This window comes from Asparagus officinalis, unplaced genomic scaffold (assembly GCF_001876935.1).
Source record: "Asparagus officinalis unplaced genomic scaffold, Aspof.V1 AsparagusV1_Un69, whole genome shotgun sequence".
NCBI lineage: Eukaryota > Viridiplantae > Streptophyta > Magnoliopsida > Asparagales > Asparagaceae > Asparagus > Asparagus officinalis.
The window spans coordinates 124,979-144,830 of record NW_017972335.1 but is presented as its reverse complement, the minus strand read 5'-3'; the positions used below and the strand labels follow the sequence as shown (position 1 = coordinate 144,830).

The 19,852-nt window shown below is 35.3% G+C and overlaps 1 protein-coding gene across 1 annotated transcript; it reads right to left on the bottom strand.

The window, feature by feature from the left end:
* Positions 1 to 13,673: 13,673 nt before the first annotated feature.
* Positions 13,674 to 15,026, bottom strand: LOC109827165. Its single transcript, XM_020394130.1, has 2 exons — positions 14,184 to 15,026; positions 13,674 to 13,832 (listed from the first exon to the last, which is right to left on the bottom strand). The coding sequence occupies exons 1-2, from the start codon at positions 15,024 to 15,026 to the stop codon at positions 13,674 to 13,676; spliced, it is 1,002 nt and encodes a 333-aa protein (XP_020249719.1).
* Between the last annotated feature and the right edge of the window lie 4,826 nt (positions 15,027 to 19,852).

Genomic DNA, 19,852 nt, shown 5'->3' with positions numbered 1-19,852 from the left:
TCTAGGGGCTATAAGTTTTATGATCCCACAATAAGGAATATTTTTGAGACGGGAACAGCAACATTCTTTGAGGATGTTGAGTTTGGGGGAAGAAATAAGGTTAGAGACATTAGTTTTGAGGAGGAATTGGCTTCAGATCCAATCCATACAGTTACTTTTGACAATATTCAGGTTCCTATACCTGTTGTTGCTCAAGAAGTAAATCCGGAACCTCAAGATAATAACGTTGAACAACTCCCTGTTCCAGAAGAACAAACTCAACAACCTCAAGAACTAGTGCCACTAAGGAGATCCACGAGAGAAAGGAGAAATGCTATTTCGGATGATTATATTGTATTTCTTCAAGAACATGGGGAAAGTAGTGGAATGTTGGAAGATGATCCAATCAACTTCCTTCACGCCATGAAAAGTTCTAACTCTCAACAGTGGATTGATGCTATAAATGAAGAATACAAGTCTATGCAAGACAATAAGGTTTGGAAACTTGTCCCATTGCCAGAAGGTGCAAAACCAATTGGTTGTAAATGGATTTTTAAAACCAAGCGGGATGCAAATGGTAATGTGGAGAGGTATAAGGCACGTCTTGTGGCTAAAGGCTATACTCAAAAGGAAGGCATTGATTATACAGAGACTTTCTCTCCGGTTTCATCGAAAGACTCTTTCAGAATAATCATGGCACTTGTTGCTCATTATGATCTTGAGTTACATCAGATGGATGTTAAGACTGCATTTCTCAATGGAGACATTGATGAGATGATTTATATGGTGCAACCAGAAAACTTTGTGTCAGGAGACCCAAAGAATATGGTTTGCAAATTAAGGAAATCCATCTATGGACTCAAGCAAGCTCCTCGTCAATGGTATCATAAGTTTCAAAAAATAATTATCTCGTTCGGTTTTGAGATGAACATTATTGATGACTGTGTATATCACAAGTTCAGTGGGAGTAAGTATATTTTTCTGGTTTTGTATGTCGATGACATATTGCTTGCCACTAATGATATAGGCATGTTGCACGAAACCAAGAGATTTCTATCAAAAATTTTTGAGATGAAAGATCTTGGGGACGCCTCTTTTATATTAGGGATCCAGATACATCGAGATCGCTGTCGAGGTATTCTTGGATTATCACAAAAGAGCTATATCGATAAGGTACTTAAAAGGTTGGGCATGCAAGATTGCAGACCAGGTGACACCCCTGTTACTAAAGGAGACAAGTTTAGTCTCAATCAGTGCCCTAAAGGTAACCTTGAAATTCAAGAAATGCAGAAGATTCCTTATGCTTCGGCTGTAGGAAGTCTAATGTATGCTCAGGTATGTACGCGTCCGGATATTGCGTACATTGTTGGGATGTTAGGCAGATACTTAAGCAACCCTGGTATGGATCATTGGATAGCAGTCAAAAGGGTTATGAGGTATCTTCAGAAAACAAAAGATTATATGTTCACATACAGAAAATCAGAACAGTTAGAGGTCATTAGGTATTCGGACTCTGATTTTGCTGGATGCCAAGATAGCAGAAAGTCTACATCAGGCTACATTTATATGTTAGCAGGAGGAGCTATATCATAGAAAAGTGTTAAACAGACACTCGTAGCTTCCTCTACTATGGCAGCAGAATTTGTAGCTGGCTATGAGGCATCCAATCAGGGATTATGGCTGCGAAATTTTGTCACGGGACTGCGCATTTTGGAAAATGTTGAAAGACCACTAATGTTATATTGTGATAATAAATCTGCAGTAATGTATTCTAATAACAACAGGAGCTCAACTAAGTCAAAACATATTGACATTAAGTTCCTGGTTGTGAAAGAAAGGGTACAGAGTGGACAAATATCTATAGAGCACATTGGGACAAACTCCATGATAACTGATCCTCTTACTAAGGGATTGCCACCCAAGGTCTTTCATGAGCATATTGCTCATATGGGTGTGGTATTATTTAAGGATATTATGTTTTAGTGGGAGTTTGTAATTGTGGTGCTTTATGTTTGGTTGTATTGTCTGATCAGAATAAAGTATTCAGTTAAGACACTCTGTTACATTATGTTTGGTTTTGACCTCACTAAAGGAGGACCAATTGAAAATAGACATGTATTGATCACATTGCATGTAATTTTCATGCTGCACATCCATGATTGATCTATGTCGTTTGATTGTATTGGTATATGTGACCATTGATGGGTCGAGTCACGATAAATGTGACGAAGGCCGCTTTGATCCTATATTGATATAGTCAATGGACGAGATTGTTCGGAAATACCTTTTCAGTGATAGCAATTTTTGAGCTCATAAGGTTATACACAATTTAAGGAATCATATGGTGCCCAAGTGGGAGATTGTTGGATTTAATCTAATAAATCTAATTGTGGGCACATATGATTAATCAATGTGTATTGCTATCTTTCAGGATAACCCACTAAAGTGATCAATTAATTTGGGTTAATGGGTATTTAAATAAGTCATAGGGTTATATGTGCAGATACCATGTTGTAATTGTGATTTGTTGAGGGGCCAAATTGCAAATGTACAACATCTATAAATAAGGGGTTATGGTCCCTAATCTAGGGTTACATTCTCTAATTCTCTTCACCCCCATCTAGAGAGAAATTCGGCTAGAGAGAAAAACCCTAAGGTTAGAAGATCCAAAACTCATCTCAGGTTTCATCTATAGATTCAGGTATAAGCTTCCGCTCTTTTGATTTTTGTTAATCTCTTCGAATTGATCATGGCTTTATGGTTTTAGATCTCAAGTTTTTATTTAGATCTAACATTATTCCCATTAAGAAACTGTTTCTTCTCAATTCTTTTTGTTACTAAAAATGCCAGTAGTTGCCTTTTCCCAAAATCATGAAAAGCCTCCTCCTCGGCTAATCGGTAAATCGTCAGACCGGTTCAGACATAGCCTATGCCGACCCTTAGTGGGTCGGCCCTGCTCCTCCAACCCCGGGTGTGAGGCTGAATCAAGGCCGACCCACGGTAGGCCATCGGATCTTGTCATAATCTTCAACCAACATCTGCTTTTTTGTACAATTGCATGGCACGATCTTTTATCTAGATTGAAAGATTTTTTTTATTAACATCGCACGCGAAGCCACTACAATTTTTATCACTCGTGGCTTGTGGAATTCTTTTTGTCATCGGTCACTTGCAAAGCTGTCTTTTTTTTTCACTCAGTGTTATTCTACTACTTTTACGCCGATCATTGATATGATCGGATTTATTTGACTTTTATGTTGATAATGACAGGGATACCACAAGAGGTAAATTGTTCAATTTTTTCGGACTAGCTATCACTAAATATTGATATGTCCGAGATACTATGAAGGAAAAAATATTCAACTCTGTCTAGGACAAGCTATGTTTTGTTAATAACTATGCTTCAACTTATGCAGGGGGAGGGGATGGTATTGGAAGATTCAAAAGATTTATTATCTTTATTAAAATATCTCATATTATTTGTTGTGTTTCATAAAGATGTTTAGATTCAATGTATTAGTTAAATGTAATATCTCTTTATCTAGAATTTCCTTTATTGTAGGTTTCCTTCCTTTAATTAGAGTTTTCCTTTCATGAAAATTCTTAAGTGTGTAATTATAGAATATTTTTTAATTATAATCAATGAGAATATAGGTTTTTTTCCTCTTTCTTTTATTTCAATAATTCAACAAAAAAAATTACTATAGAAATTAAGAAAGTCTAAGGACAGCCGCTTAAAAGCAACAATCCACAGGCACCCGTCATCTTACTGGCCATTTAATGTCAGGAGATGGAATTGAAGATCATCAGTCAAGTGGGTCAAGAGCGGCAGGGGATGAGAATCTAGAAGCTGAAGATGGGAACCTAAGAGTTACAGTTGGAGATTGGGAAGCGATTGGACTGATATACAAGAATTTGGACTGGTACGCAAAGATTGTGGACTATTATGCAAGACTTTCAAAGTTCCATGACTTGTAATAAATGCAAGTTGTGGTTGTCTGCTGTTTTTCATTGTTTGCTGCCTTTTCTGCTGTTTACTATTTTTTCTGTTATTACAGTTGTGCACAAGCACAGTTGGTGCACGAGAGCAAACTTCTGAATTGAAATTGTATAAATTGGAAGATGTAAAGATGGAAAAGAACACAAGTGGAATAATAACAAGTTTCCTTCTTCCAGTTACAACTATCTCTCTTTTCTTTCTCTCTCAATTCTTTCTAACTTTTTCTCTTAGATCTATCTTCAATCTTTATCAAATTCTTCTCAAACTTCATCAAAAATTCGGCAATGCCCAGGGATGGACTCAGGAAGATGAATCGGGGCTCGCGGTCCTCACAATTGGTATCAGAGCAACAAGAAGTTGAGGCTGGTGCTGGGGAATTCTTGGGAGATCAAGAAATAGTTTTTGTTGATGAAGTTACTCCATATGAGAGGTTTGCTCGATTAGAGGATGCAGTTGCTCAAAATAGCTCCTTCACTTGACAACAGGATTCTTGGAATCAACAAATTTCTATACAATTGGGTGATCTCTCTTCTAAATTGGAGTTATTGGTTTAGGAGTTTAAGAGTTCCAGGAACCATGATCAGGGAATTCTAAGCTCTGGTCCAAGGGAAGATCGCAGAATTCTGAATTTAGGATCAAATCGGGAAAGGGAAATATCAAGATCAGGAGCTAAAGAACCAAGCAATAATGATTACCACCATCAAATCTGAAGGAATGCTGACTTTAATGGAGAATCTCAGCATGTTCTTAGTCTTGGTAACCTCTCAACTCAAAGAAATTCTTTCTTTAGCAACCAAAAACTTGTTCAACCGAAGTCTTTACGTTTGGATTTTCCTTCCTTCTCTGGATCTAAGAATGTAATTGCTTGGTTAGAACAAACTGAGCAAATCTTTAATTATTATGACATCAAAAATGATGAATGGGTCAAGATTTTTTCATTCTATTTGAGGGATGAAGTCTTACAATGGTATAGATGGCTTACGAGAAATATTGAAGATTACCATTACTGGGCTATCTTTAGAGAGGAGTTAATTACTAGGTTTGGTCCTAGTAAGCTCTTAAGACCCTACGATGCTTTTTCTTCTATGAAACAAACTTTCACCATTAGGGAGTATTTGTGCAGATTTGAACAAGCCTTAGGATTGCTAGATGATCAACCCTCTAGAAGACACATTCTTAAAAGATTCATAGGAGGACTCAAAGATGAACTGAGGTATGAAGTTGCAGCTGCCAGACAAACCACATTGAGGGAAGCTGTGTCTCTAGCAAAACTGTTTGAAGATAAGCAACAAAATGAAAGAAAATCCAAAGGGAAGTGGAGTTTTTTCAATTCAGGAGGACCTTTAGTAAATCAATCCAACAATCCTCCTATGAAAGAGAACCTCAAACATTCTCCTCATTTCAAAAAAACTTACCCTTGAAGATATACAAAAAAGAAGGAGCCAAAACTTATGTTTTACCTGTGATGAGAAATGACATAAGGGACATCAATGCATGGGGAAACAATTGTTTGTCCTGGAAGGAATCATGGAAGGTGATATGGAAAAAAATGAGGTTGACTCTAAGGAGGAAGGGGAAGATCATGGGGCAATTGAGCTAGCTGAAAGTTTGGTGAAAGGAGCTCTATCAATATCAGTTCAAGCCCTTAGTGGAATCACTACTTCCCATACAATTAGGATGGTGGGTTACTACAAAAATCAAGCTATTAGCATACTAATAGACTCTGGGTCAACTCATAATTTCATCAATGCAAAATTAGTTAAGAAGCTGGGAATAACAGTGTCAGAATCTAATAGTTTTGATGTATTAGTGGCCAGTGGTGAACTAATTAAAGGAGGAGGAGTATGCCAGGAAGTACCCTTAGATTGCCAAGGGGTGAAAATTCAAGTTAACTTGTTATTCATGCCCATGGGGGATAGTCAGGTTGTATTGGGAGCTGATTGGATGAGAACCTTGGAGGATATAACTTTGAATTTTAATAAACTTCAGGTTACATTCATGAGTGGTGGAGTCAAAAATACATTACAAGGGATACTTCCAGGTGAACTATAGTTGGTTAATGGGAAGACAATTGCCAAATCAGTCAGAGAAAAGGCACATAGATTTTTAATTCAACTATGCAGTGTAGGTTTACAAGAGTGCACCACAGGGAATACAATTGAAGAAATACCTACAGACATACAAGAACTGATACATGAGTTTGAGGTTGTGTTCCAAGAACTACCTCATCTTCCTCCTAGCAGGGATGTAGACCACAAAATTCCTTTAGAAGAGGGAACAAAACCAATCTGTATCAGACCCTATAGACATGCACATTTTTTGAAGGATGAAATTGAAATACAGGTGGAGGAGATGCTCAAAAAGGGCATTATCAGAGCCAACAATAGTCCCTACTCTTCACCAATGGTTATGATTAAAAAATCTGATGCTAGTTGGAGGATGTGTATAGATTACAAGTCCATCAACCAAGCTACAATCAAAGACAAATTTCTCATTCTTGTCATAGATATACAGTTGGATGAACTGCATGGGACAAAATTCTTCACCAAGCTTGATTTAAAATCTGGTTATCATCAGATCAGGATGCATGAGCCAGACATTCCTAAGACTGCTTTTAGAACACATGGTGGCCATTTTGAGTTTATAGTTATGTCATTTGGACTTACTAATGCCCCTTCTACTTTTCAGGCTCTTATGAATGCTATTTTCAAAGATTTGTTGAGGAAGTCCATATTGGTTTTCTTTGATGACATATTGGTATATAGCAAAGGGTGGCAGGATCACTTACTCCATCTAAAACAGGTATTCCAGATTATGAGGAAACACCAGCTGGTGGCAAAAATGTCCAAGTGCAGTTTTGGACAAAAACAGGTGGAGTATCTGGGACATGTTGTGTCACAAGAGGGGGTAGGTGTTGACCCTAATAAAATCAAAGCTATCATTGATTGGCCATTGCCAAAAACACTGAAAGCATTGAGGGGTTTTCTGGGCCTAGCAGGATATTATAGAAAAATTATCAAGAGATTTGGAGCAATAGCATAACCCTTGACACAACTTTTGAAGAAGGGGGCTTTCACTTGGCATTCAGGTGCTGAAGAAGCCTTTGAAGCTTTGAAGATTTCTTTAACTAATTCTCCAGTTTTGGCCATGCCAAACTTTAACCTGACATTTGTGATAGAGTGTGATGCCTCTGGGTCAGGCATTGGAGCTGTGTTAATGCAAAATGACAAGCCTATAACTTACTTCAGTTGTGCTCTAAAGGGAAGGAATGTCTATCAACCTATGAGAAAGAGCTTTTAGCACTCATTCTGTCAACAAGGAGATGGCAACAATATCTGTTGGGGAGGAAATTTGTAATCAGGACTGATCATCAAAGTCTCAAGTATTTATTAGAGCAAAGGATTCACACATGTATTCAGAATAAGTGGCTTACAAAGCTACATGGTTATGACTATAGGGTGGAGTATAAACCAGGTAGGTTGAATAGGGCAGCCAATGGATTGTCTAGGATTTATGATGGTGAGGAAGGGGTGCAAGCACAATCCATTGAGATCTCAGCATTCACTACTATTACCAGTGATTGGTTAGAGGAGATAAAGCACATGTGTTCCACAAATGATTTCTTTAAGAAGCTTGATGCAAAGCTACAACAAGGCCAATTGGACACTGAAAATTATTACAAGAAAGGAGGAATTTACTACTATAAGGGAAAATTTTTGATTAGTCCTCATGATCAACACATAAAATCCTCCTTATTAAGAGATCATCATGACAGTCCTACTACAGGACACTCTGGAATCACTAGTGTTGGCCTCTTTATTTTGATGATGTTTAACAAATAATTTACCACAAATGTTGTTTGTCTAGTATTCGTGTTTTTTTATTTATTGTAGACAAACAATATTGTTGGAGGTTGGATGGATTGCGCTTCAACGATCAAATCCAATGGAGGTTTGCGGAATTATGGAGTGAAGCGTACACATTCAAGTTAAACATTCAAGTTCTAGCTTCATCCGCAAGTATACCAAGAAGAGCTTATTGATGATCAAGATCAAGCTTGGGTATATTTAGTTTAGGTTTTATATTATGTGTGTTAAGTACTCTAAGCTCAATATCATATACACACACATTATATTGGTTTTTATGTATATATATAGTTATATATATATACATATTTTCGTTTTGTTTTTGTATATATATAGTTATATATATACATATATGTTTTGGTTTAATAGTTTTCAAGTTTTACTATGAAACAATAGAATAAAATTGAAAATATATTTCTTGTTTCACACTTATATGCATATATATGATTTCGTATATATCAATGTTATTTAGTTCAATGAAATCATGTTTTAGTGCATTATATGTGTATTTTTATAAAATACTATTTTTATAAAATACTATATTCATTGTTTATAGACTTCATAATAATAGTATACATCTTTCTTCAAGTCTATAAAATCATTTTGTATTGTTTCAAAACATGGTTAAGCTAAAATGTCAAAACTCATATGTTCACATTTTCATGTTTTGGACTATTTTGCAAAATGATGATATTTTTTATTTGGGAGGTCCTTTCTAAAAACCAATTTTTCAAAATGATGATATTTTTTATTTGGGAGGTCCTTTCTAAAAACCAATTTTTATAACATGTGTATTATCATGTCTACAATCATTTCTCAAAGTTTTACATTTTTTAGAATTTATTTGATATTTTAAACAGGGTTTTAAATTAGAAAAACTGTTTTCAAACTGTCATTTTCATATATCAGTTTGCGGTCGACCGCCACGGTCGATCACGCCTTTGTTTTTAACTTGCGGAGCCAACATCAACTTTCACGGTCGATCGCCACGGTCGACCGTCAGCTCGAAAATTCCCACAATCGACTGCCACGGTCGACCGTCAAAGTTTCTGGAATTTTCTGAGCCTCAAAAGTGGCTCGCGGTCTACCGCGAGATTTTCACGGTCGACCGTCGTTCACTCCAACGGTCATTTTGTACAGAATCTGATTTTCGATTCTGTTGATTTTTTGGTCATTTCTGTTGGGCTTTTTGACTGAGGTTTTAGGAGGCTATAAATACCCCATTGATCTCAATTCTCAAAAAAAATCCCAAGAAGTTTTTAAACAAGAGTTTAACAAGGATTTAAGTTTGTTTAGTGTTTGTTTAAAAGAGTTTTGTTTGTGAAGAAGTTTTACACAAGTGGAGGAGATCATCTACATTCCTTGGGCTTCATTTTAATCCATCTCTCCATCTTGTTTTTCAGAGAAGAATTTCTAAACTCAATACTAGCTTTGTATTAATTCTTTATTGTTTATCATTTTCATTAAGCTAGTATTTTCAATTGAGTTTAGTTGATTTGATTTCACTCATTGTTTACACACACCCACTTGAGCTTATTGTATTTACATACATTGTATATTTGGGTTGGTACTCATTGTTTACACACACCCACTTGAGCTTATTGTATTTACATACATTGTATATTTGGGTTGGTGAGAATTGTAACTATTGAGTGTGAGTTTTCATTGTGTTCTCATCCATATTAGAGAACAATCATTCTTTGTATTATGCTTATTGTGAAATTCACTTTGTAATATACTTGTACACCGAGAGAAGTATGTGGCGAGAGTCGGGGATCGTCCCAAGAGGAGTGGCGTCGGTTGACGAACCTAGGGAGAGTTTGTATCCGAGCACTTGAGGGAGACACGTCTAGTTCAACACTTAAGAGGGTGTAGAGTGAGATTACAAGAGTGTGTTAGTTGTAGAGTTTTCGGTAAACTAGAAAACCGTATTATGCGGTGTAAATGTTATTCGGGTAAACGTAGAAAACCCGGTTGTGATAGTGGATTTCTCCCCGGGAGTGGGGAGCGGAGACGTAGGACGGAAGGTCCGAACTCCGTGATCATATCGTGTGTTTGAGTTTGCTTTGGCGCACTTCTCTTATGTTTATTTTTCTTGTCGTCATTGTCCATTGCTCATTATTTATATCATCCATTATCTTATTTATTTTGTTTACCCTTGTGTATATCACTTATCCTAGCTCACATATCTTGTTGTATTTTATACTTGCTAGGATAACTTGTTAATTAGTTTTAATTATCATAAAATTATATTAGATTAGCTTAAGACCACCCCCCTCTAGGGTCTAACAACTAGAACCTTGCAGAGGCTGAGAAGGGCTTTTTACTGGAAGGGAATGAAAAGGGATTTTCAGGGGCATGTTCAAGCTTGTCACATTTGTCAAAGAGCTAAGGGAGAAAACATATTATTACCAGGGCTCCTACAACCTCTACCTATTCCAGATTATATTTAGGGACCTATCCATGGATTTCATTACTCATTTACCAAAAAGTAGAGATAAAAGTGCTATTTTTGTGGTGGTTGACAGGCTATCCAAGTATGCAAATTTTTTCTCACTTCCACATTCATACACTGCTCAATTAGTAGCTCAAGTGTTTTTTGAAGGGGGTTTCAAACTACATTGCATACCTAAATCTATTGTCAGCGATAGGGACCCCTTATTTACAAGCTACTTTTGGAGAGAGTTGTTTAAGTTACAAGGAAGTCAGTTGAAATTCAGTTCAGCTTATCATCCTCAAATGAATGGGCAAACTGAAATCATAAACAAAACTTTGGAGGGTTATTTGAGATGTTTTTGTTGCCATAAGCCTAAGGAGTGGAGCAAATGGCTACCTCTTTCTGAGTTTTGGTTTAATACAACCTGGAAAATATCTACACATACTACTCCTTTTGAGGTAGTTTATGGGAGACCACCTCCTTCTTTGCTTAGGTTTGTGCCTAGAAGTTGTAAGGTTGAAACATTGGATGAGGTTCTCTTTTCTAGAGATATAGCCTTACAGTTCATGAAAGATAGTCTAAAGAAAACAATTGAACAAATGAAGAAATTTGCAGATACACATAGGAGCTATCGGAGCTTTAGTGTGGGTGATTGGGTTTTTCTCAAGCTTCAGCCTTACAGGAAGATCAGTGTATCTTCTTGCATTCTCTCCCAAATATTATGGTCCTTACCAGATTTTAGAAAAAATTGGTGAAGTGGCTTATAGATTACCTCTCCCTGAATAGGCTAAGATCCATTCTGTATTTCATACCTCTTAACTTAAAAAGAAGATGAGTGCTGATATTGTTCTTCAAAGTGATTTTCCTAGCTATGTGACTGAAATCATTGATGAACTTGAGGCAATTCTAAACAGGAGATCAGTCATAAAAGGAAATAATTTGGTTTCTGAAGTCTTAATCAAATAGAAACAGAGGCCTTTGGTAGATTCTACCTGGGAATCCTATTGGGATTTGGTTAAGAGATTTCCCTCATTTGACCTTGAGGCAAGGTCAAATTTAAGTGGGGGGAATTTGTCAGGAGCTAGAATTGAAGATCATCATCAGTCAAGTGGGTCAAGTGCGGCAGGGGATGAGAATCTAAAAGCTGAAGATGGGAACCTAAGATTTGCAGTTGGAGATTGGGAAGCGATTGGACTGATATGCAAGAATTTGGACTGATACGCAAAGATTGGGGACTATTATGCAAGACTTTCAAAGTTCCGGGACTTGTAATAAATGCAAGTAGTGGTTGTCTGCTGTTTTTCATTGTTTGCTGTCTTTTCTGCTGTTTGCTATTTTTTCTGTTATTACAGTTGTGCACAAGCACTGTTGGTGCATGAGAGCAAACTTCTGAATTGAAATTGTATAAATTGGAAGATGTAAAGATGGAAAAGAACACAAGTGGAATAATAACAAGTTTCCTTCTTCCAGTTACAACTATCTCACTTTTCTTTCTCTCTCAATTCTCTCTAACTTTTTCTCTTAAAATCTATCTTCAATCTCTGTCAAATTCTTCTCAAACTTCATCAAAATTTCAACAATGATCAGGGATGGACTCAGGAAGATGAATCGAGGCTCGCGGTCCTCACATTCAACCTCAATTTTCACTGGGATTGACACAATACATAAAAAGTGAAGTTTGGGGGTATCTGCACTGAACCTCTCTGAACTTTTTTATTAAAATAAACCCCCCTACACTTTGGGGATATTGCACTAAAACCCTCTAACGTTTTTATTATTAAAATAAATCTCTTAACTTTTGGGGTGTTGCACTAAACCTTTCTAAAAAAAATTATTCACTAAAAGCCCTAAATTTCGGGGGTTATGGTAGATACTCTCTAAAGTTTTTTATTGTACTAAAAACACCCTTTTAATAGAAAATGATATTGGGGTTATTTCTTTTAGATTGATGAGTTATTTTGATCTTTTTTGTCGTAAAAAAGTTTGAAGATAAGATTAAGAAATAAAAATATGTGTGTCTGTGTGTTGACGTGTGTGTTCTTGCTTTTGTTTTTGTTTTTATTTTTGTTTTGTTTTTTTCTTTTTCCGGGTTGTTGTTGGGTAGGTTGTGGGGTGGTGGCCTGGGGGGAGATATTTTGATCTTTTTTGTCATAAAAAAAGTTTGAAGATTAGATTTAGGATTAAAAAATATGTGTGTGTCTATGTGTTGATGTGTGTGTTTTTGTTTTTGTTTTTGTTTTTTCCCCCAGGTTGTTGGTGGGTAGGTTGGGGGTTGGGGTTTTTTTTGGGAGGTTTGGGGTTGGCGGGAAAGGGGGCAGGGGGAGGGGGTGAGGGGTTTAATACAACACTTCCCAAGTTATGGGGGCTCACTAAAATTTGTTTTAAGTAACCAATAATTCAAACATGAATAGACACTTCCATAGTTGACGGTGGTCTCTGAAATTAGGTGAGATTTAGTTAAAAAAAAAAAGCTTAGTGCCGTATATGCAATTAGCCCTAAGTTCAAGAGCTTTAAAAAATAAAAAAGTTCAAAAGGGTTTAGTGCAACACCCCAAAAGTTAGAGGATTTATTAGAATAAGTAAATTTCAGAGGAGTTTAGTGCAATATCCCCAAAGTGTAGGGGGTTTATTAAAATAAAAAAGTTTGGAGAGGTTCAGTGCAAACACTTCTAAAGTTCACCTTTACATCTTGTATCAACCCCAGCGAAATTAGGTATTAATTGGCCAGTACAATGGCTTAAAGCGATTGACCTAGATTTTCTCATAGACATTTGGTAAAATAGAATCTTAACAAGGAAGAAGATGATGTATTATTATCGTACTGCATTAGCCATAACTAATCACTCCAAATCACAACATAACTCCTTTTATCATTCCATAGCCACAAAATACTTCTATATCATGATCAAACCGGAACACAACAACACGTACATGGGCTTCGTAGACGTCGAGGACTTTTCCGAGCTCTGCAGAGTGAGTTTCGGTGGCGGCCTTGTCTGTGGGGCCCAAACCAAACTGTTAGATTTGTATTATATAGACTCCTATCAACTTAAGTTGATGTCCACCAAACTTCCTAGTTACTCATTTATTAATACTAATATGGTGCACGTGCGGTGCACGTGCGATGCACGTGTAAATACTTTCATGTTTATATGTAGCTCTATAGTTTTTATTGTATTGATTAAATTTTTTTCTACTTGACATATACATGAAAGATGTCATAGATAATACATATATTATTTATGATATAAATAGATGTTATAGGGTTATAAATAGCATCATAAAAAACACTAATTTTTCATATAAAAAACCAGGATATTGACAGAAAAGACCATAAAATAAATGAAGTAACCAAAATTATTTAATTATATGTTCACTTAATGTAGCATAATCATATCTCCTTTAAGTTTGATATAAATAAGACAGAAAGGAGCTCAATTTTAGCAGCATTCATCAACTTTAAAAGATGCATCTTTGTCAAACTGTAGAGAGCCATGGGGAATCGGGCTGCAGCAAGGCAATTTGATCTATAATAGCTATAGTCCATGACCTGCAAACAGAATTGAATCGAGCATGATCAGGTATCATAAACTTCTGGAGGATCAAACCTAACTATAAATGTTACATAACTGGGAAAATTACCTTTGAGATCAAAGATAGTCCGTTGCATTGTAAATAGTTAACAACTTTAATACACATCTTCGCTGCATATTAGAATATTGTGTTAGATAATAATTGTTTGAAAGTTAATTTGTACAAAATGTGCATCATAGAATGAAAAAATAATGAGTCATGATTTTGATGAGGTGATTTACCTTTGAGGCAATAATACTTCTGGATACACAATATTTTTCGCGTATGTTTTTGTTGTTCTTCTTGTTTGGTCAACTTTCACTAATACCTTAGTTGTTCTCATTGATATCCCCCTTGATAATGCAACATATAATTGACCATGTGAGAATACATGGTGTGGCAAATAAACTCCAACATAAGGTATTGTTTGTCCTTGCGCTTTGTTTATTGTCATTGCAAAACATAGTCGGATTGGAAATTGTTTTCTACGAAATTGGAATGGATAACCCTCATTTTCAGCTGGAGATAATGGTATTCTCGAAATCATGACATTTTGACTAGAATGTTGACCAATTATGATTTCAACATGGATAACATTATATTCATATCCTCTACAGATCATTCGTGTGCCATTGCACATTCCATTAGATGGATCAAGATTACGTAACGGCATGATTGGACAATTTCTTTTAAGAATCAATTTGTGAGGCAGGAGTCCATTCGGCATTAAGGTATTCAAGAACTCTTCTTGGTAATAATTATTTGTGTCATCTACCGCTTCATCAAAGCTAAAGAATGTTTTCGCTTCACCAGGAAATAATGCAATTAATTTTTCATTAAGTCCATCGACATACTCATTCCTTGTTGAAAGAATAGCACGTTGTGTCATGTATTCAGCAGATGATGAATTTGCTTGTAATGATGGAAATATAGCATCAATCAAATTTTTTTCAGAGTTTTCATCATTATCATATTCTATTACCATTTCATGTGGAAGAAGTATCAAATTCTCATCTATTGTGGGTTCCTCTCCATTCCCCACGCGCAATAAGAACTCTCCAAATACTTGATCAGTTCTTGCTCTCATATTAATAGTGAGAGATAATTTGAACTCTCCAAATACTTGATCAGTTCTTGCTCTCATATTAATAGTGAGAGATAATTTCTCCATTTTTTTCTCAGAGATATGATTTCACAAGACTTGCATTGAATGTTTCTGCTCTAGTGCCGCGTGGAACAACTGGTAGAACTTGACGAAAATCACCTCCAAACACGACTACTTTTCCACCAAAAATCCTTTTGTCACCCATTACATCCCTCAATGTTCTATCAACAGTCTCAATCGCAAATCTTTTTGCCATAGGTGATTCATCCCATATTATAAGTGATGCCAGTCGTATCAATTTTTATGTTCCATCCTGCTTTGATATATTACACATTGTAGTTTCATTAGCAGTAATTGGAATTTTGAATCGTGAATGTGCAGTTCGCCCTTCTGGCATTATTGCTGCAGCCACTCCTGATGTCGATGTTGCTAATGCTATCATCTTTCTTGATCTTACATTTGCAAGCAATGCACGATAAAGAAAAGTTTTACCTGTTCCTCCTGGACCATCCACAAAAAATATTCCAGGTTTTTTTTGTTGACTCTATCTAACATGATATCGAAGGCTTGTTTTTGCCTCGGGTTTAACTTTGATTGAGCATGAAAATCTTCAAATGGAATATCTATCTCCCTTTCATCAATAATTTCTCTTGGTAAAGTCTAACATTGGTCAACATCATTATGTATCAGTAATGGTAGATCATAATCTGTAATATGTTTACCCATACTCTCAAGGAAGAGACTAATCTTTTTAATGTCCATGCAACACGAGCTGGTAGCATGTATTCATCTATCCTCCCTTAAAATCTTCTGCCATCGCTTCAAAATGATCATTCCATAATTTTCTTACATTTGATGGTTGGCAATAAACTAAACTAATGGCAAATAATCTTCGTAGTGCATAAGGCATTTGGAAGGCAGTGGCCTCAACTAAACAATCAGAAATACTATTATCAGCTTCTAGTAATCCTCTTTTTTGTGCAGCTTCCTTGAAGGACTTATATGCAATACCATCAACTGTTAAAAGAGATTCCCAGGAAGTAGGGCCCCTCACATGATTTAACAATAAACGTAAATAATATCTCTCTCCTTCTTTTGGGTTTGCAGTGTTTATACGACCAATGACAAGTTTGTGCTTCCGATCTGACCAAATCTTTGCTTGGGTATTCCACACGTAGTGTTCAGGAAATTCGACGTATAGAAATTGCCTTGTATTTTCAGTTGTTGTGCATTTTGTGAAGAATTCAGTGAGCATAGTTTTTGATGATCTCTCTGAACCTATTACATCATGAAGATCTCGATGTTGCTAATAACAAATTGATTGCTTATCTGAAAGATGTAACTGGAGACTAATGACTGGAGGAATAGTTTCATTCATCTTGAATTCATACATTCTCCAAAATGCTTCTTGTGCTGACCCCCACCGTCCATCTTGAAAATGTTTTATTTCATCAAACTTATTTTTCTCTTCATTGTGTGCAAGGTAGATAGAGATCTTGTCGTGCCCTTTATATATATATTTATATAAATATTTGATCGCTTTTACACTTGAGCAAACTTCAACATTAATGTGGCAATTGTACTTGTTAAGAAGATATGACGATATCATATTTAGAGATTTTCTCACATAGTATATTTTTTGTTGAAATGTTCTCATAAATAATAAACTTTAAAGATATTATGAAGATTGTACCTGGTAAGGAGATATGGATTATAAGGAACAACCCATTGGTTGCTCAACTCTGCTCGACGCACACATACTTTTCTACCATTATTACTCATCATGTAAATTGGATATGAATCTTTACCAACTATTGTCTTAGAGGAAAAAGATCGGGGATAATGATGTCTACATTCTTGATTAACCATGCAAGGGCTGTCCATGCAGTGTTTCCCACAGGGACCATGCATCATATGTTTGACAACCATTTCATGAAGTCTTGGATGAGTAGGGGATTTCTGCTAAAATATATTTATTGAACTGGTCAGGAGTTAAGATTTTGCAATCTTCTTTCAATATAACCAACATATGAGCATGTGGAAGCCCTCTTTTTTGAAATTCAATCACGTACACATGCGCTCCAACTCTTCCTAAGACATTCTTTTTGAATAGTTGATCTTTTAGGTCTTCAAGTTTTGAACAGAATACACGTGATGTCAAATCAGGTCTGTCTTGAGCAACTTGTCCCATTAGAAGTTCGTCTTTATTTCTTTCCAATCCGGATTACAAGTCATCGTAATAAAAATATCTGGTTTACCAAACCTCTGAACCAAAGCCATTGCATCCATATACCAACGCCGCATGTCTCTTGGTCCTCTAATGAAAGATGCAGGTAAGATAACCCTTTGCCCAACTTGATCACCTCGAGTTTCACCGGTGGTTAGACTATCCACTATTCCTTGATACACTTCAGCTCTTATTTCAGATTGTTTGTTCTGAAAGTAATCAAGTTTAGTTGTCTCAAGTTTGATATACATGTCTACTACAAATTGTTGTAACAATTTTCCAGCAAGCAACAACACAGATAGTTCTGATTCTCTTATTTGTAACTTGTAGCAGTAATATTCTCTGCATGAAACATGAGATTGTTTTGGCATAGTGACACCTATATGGAAAAAATTTATTAACATTTAATAGATGAAGAAACATTATTGGCCACAAATGTTAAAATAAGTATATTTATGAGTAATTTACCTGTCTGTTCTTGTTGTAATAGTTCTTGTACCGTTGAGAATCGCAATTGACTTGAATTATTGTTATGTTTTGAGATGGAGCAATCAATTGTTATGATATTTTGATGCCATCCGGATTCACCTTTCGAAAATAAAAGCGGGTATTGCAATGGATCATAGCAACCATAATAATGCTTCACATAATGTCTTTGATCAGAGTGTTCATGAATCACAATCTCCCTTGCAAATGGAACATTTGAATTATTCCCTTCAATCCATATGGCAGCAACTTCATTGGATGTTGGTGTATTATAGATCCGTTGATCAATGTTGGTATTTGTAGCAATACAAACATGGATATCTTTGAATGATTCAAGATCTCTCAATGAACGAAGGACTGTAGCATATGGATTATCTTTCAAAATTTCCATCACAATTTTCATAACCTCCTCATCAATTATGTTATTTTGCAATTTTTCATCCTATTGTGAAGCTCATTATCATAATCATGAAAGTACAATTGGAAAAAAATGGGTTTATCTATGCTTGGTATCAAACCCGATAAATGGTGGTAAATTTGCCCTTGTGCTCGAAATGTATAAACACCGTTCGTCGATGATGCCAAACTTTTATCAATAGTAGCTCCAAATGAGGTGAATGAGGATAGACTATTGTATTTTCGTATATTTTTACGAAACTCTATTGCTTTTGGAGTGTTGGTCGTGAACAATGAGTAAAGAGTTGGATGGACATGCGTTGAAGCCAATTTGATTCGGCCATTATCGCAGCGAAATGTTGGCACTTCATGTTCAAATTTCTTTGCTCCACAATGAATACAGTGCGGGACTACTTTCATTTGATGTAACTCTAAGCATTAAGGATTATAGAATGTGTTTCCTATAAAATAAATTAAGCGGTCAGTATTAAATTTTGTAGACTATGAGTTTTATATAATTTTAGTATGTTCAATATACCTTGAAATTGATATTCTGATTGCGTAGCATGAAGTAATCACTTGACTCGTCATTTAGCGGGACTATGATGATCATTCGAGGCACTGAGACTTGATTCACTCCTATTTTCAATGGATCTATTTATATAAGAATTTTGCTCTTCTTGAGTGAGATTGGTATAATAATCTTTGAAGTAATTGTTCCGCTTTCGTTTTCTTAAGGTCTCTCCATCTGTAAATTTATATTAAAATTTATTAATAATTACATTTTAGAATTGAAGGAAACATTTTAGATATTAAGAACATAAATTTATATTAAAATTTATTAATAATTACATTTTAGAATTGAAGGAAACATTTTAGATATTAAGAACATAGTTCAAACCTCCATCAAAAGTCATCTCTGGTCTAGTCTGTTGAAATAAAACACATGCAAAATGAATGGAATATAAGTAACTGTATGGAACAATTTATTCATATATACATATGCAATCAAAGCACTCTAGCAAATCTTTAAAATAATTGTTTAATATAAAATAGTGTATATAGATTATCTTTTAGAATTATATAGTTATACTATGGATTGCTGACAGTGCTGGTTGCTTTTCAACGCAAATTTTAGAGTAAAAATTCACTAATTGAGTAGAGGTCTTAAGATTATTTTAGGTGTTGTCATTAGCTTGTTAATCAATAATGTTTCTTCATATTGTTTACTTGGAATATTCATATTTATATTGGATGTTCACTGATGATGGTTGATTAATTGTTTGTTGTGACATATAAAAAAGTTGTGCTCATGCGTAAAGTGTTCTTAAGATGTTAATAAATAATAGTATCATATTTTAACTTATAAAAAAGTTGTGCTCATGCGTAAAGTGTTCTTAAGATGTTAATAAATAATAGTATCATATTTTAACTTGGTATCTCTCATAATGTGAAGTTATTTTGTTCTTAAGATGTTAATAAATAATAGTATCATATTTTAACTTGGTATCTCTCATAATGTGAAGTTATTTTGCTGTATATATGTAAATTACATATCAATAAAATATGAAAATTACATGAAATAATTACATTTCCATATTACCGTGATGAAGAGGTGATACAAATTTTACATATTTTATTGTGCTGTATATATGCTAAATCAATTTATGGTATGGCATGTGCAAAGCATGTGTAGCTATTCCAAAAATATTATGATGTAGAATTCGTGTCACTTCATCCTATTCTAGATAGTTGCCTTGTATGGTATTGAATGGGAAGTTAG

Excerpts from the sequence above, each read along its gene's own strand:
- LOC109827165 (XM_020394130.1), bottom strand. The coding sequence starts at position 15,026 with ATGGAGAAATTATCTCTCACTATTAATATGAGAGCAAGAACTGATCAA. Across the intron at positions 13,833-14,183 it reads TATCAATGAGAACAACTAAG|GTCATGGACTATAGCTATTA; the intron begins GTATTAGTGAAA and ends TTCTGTTTGCAG.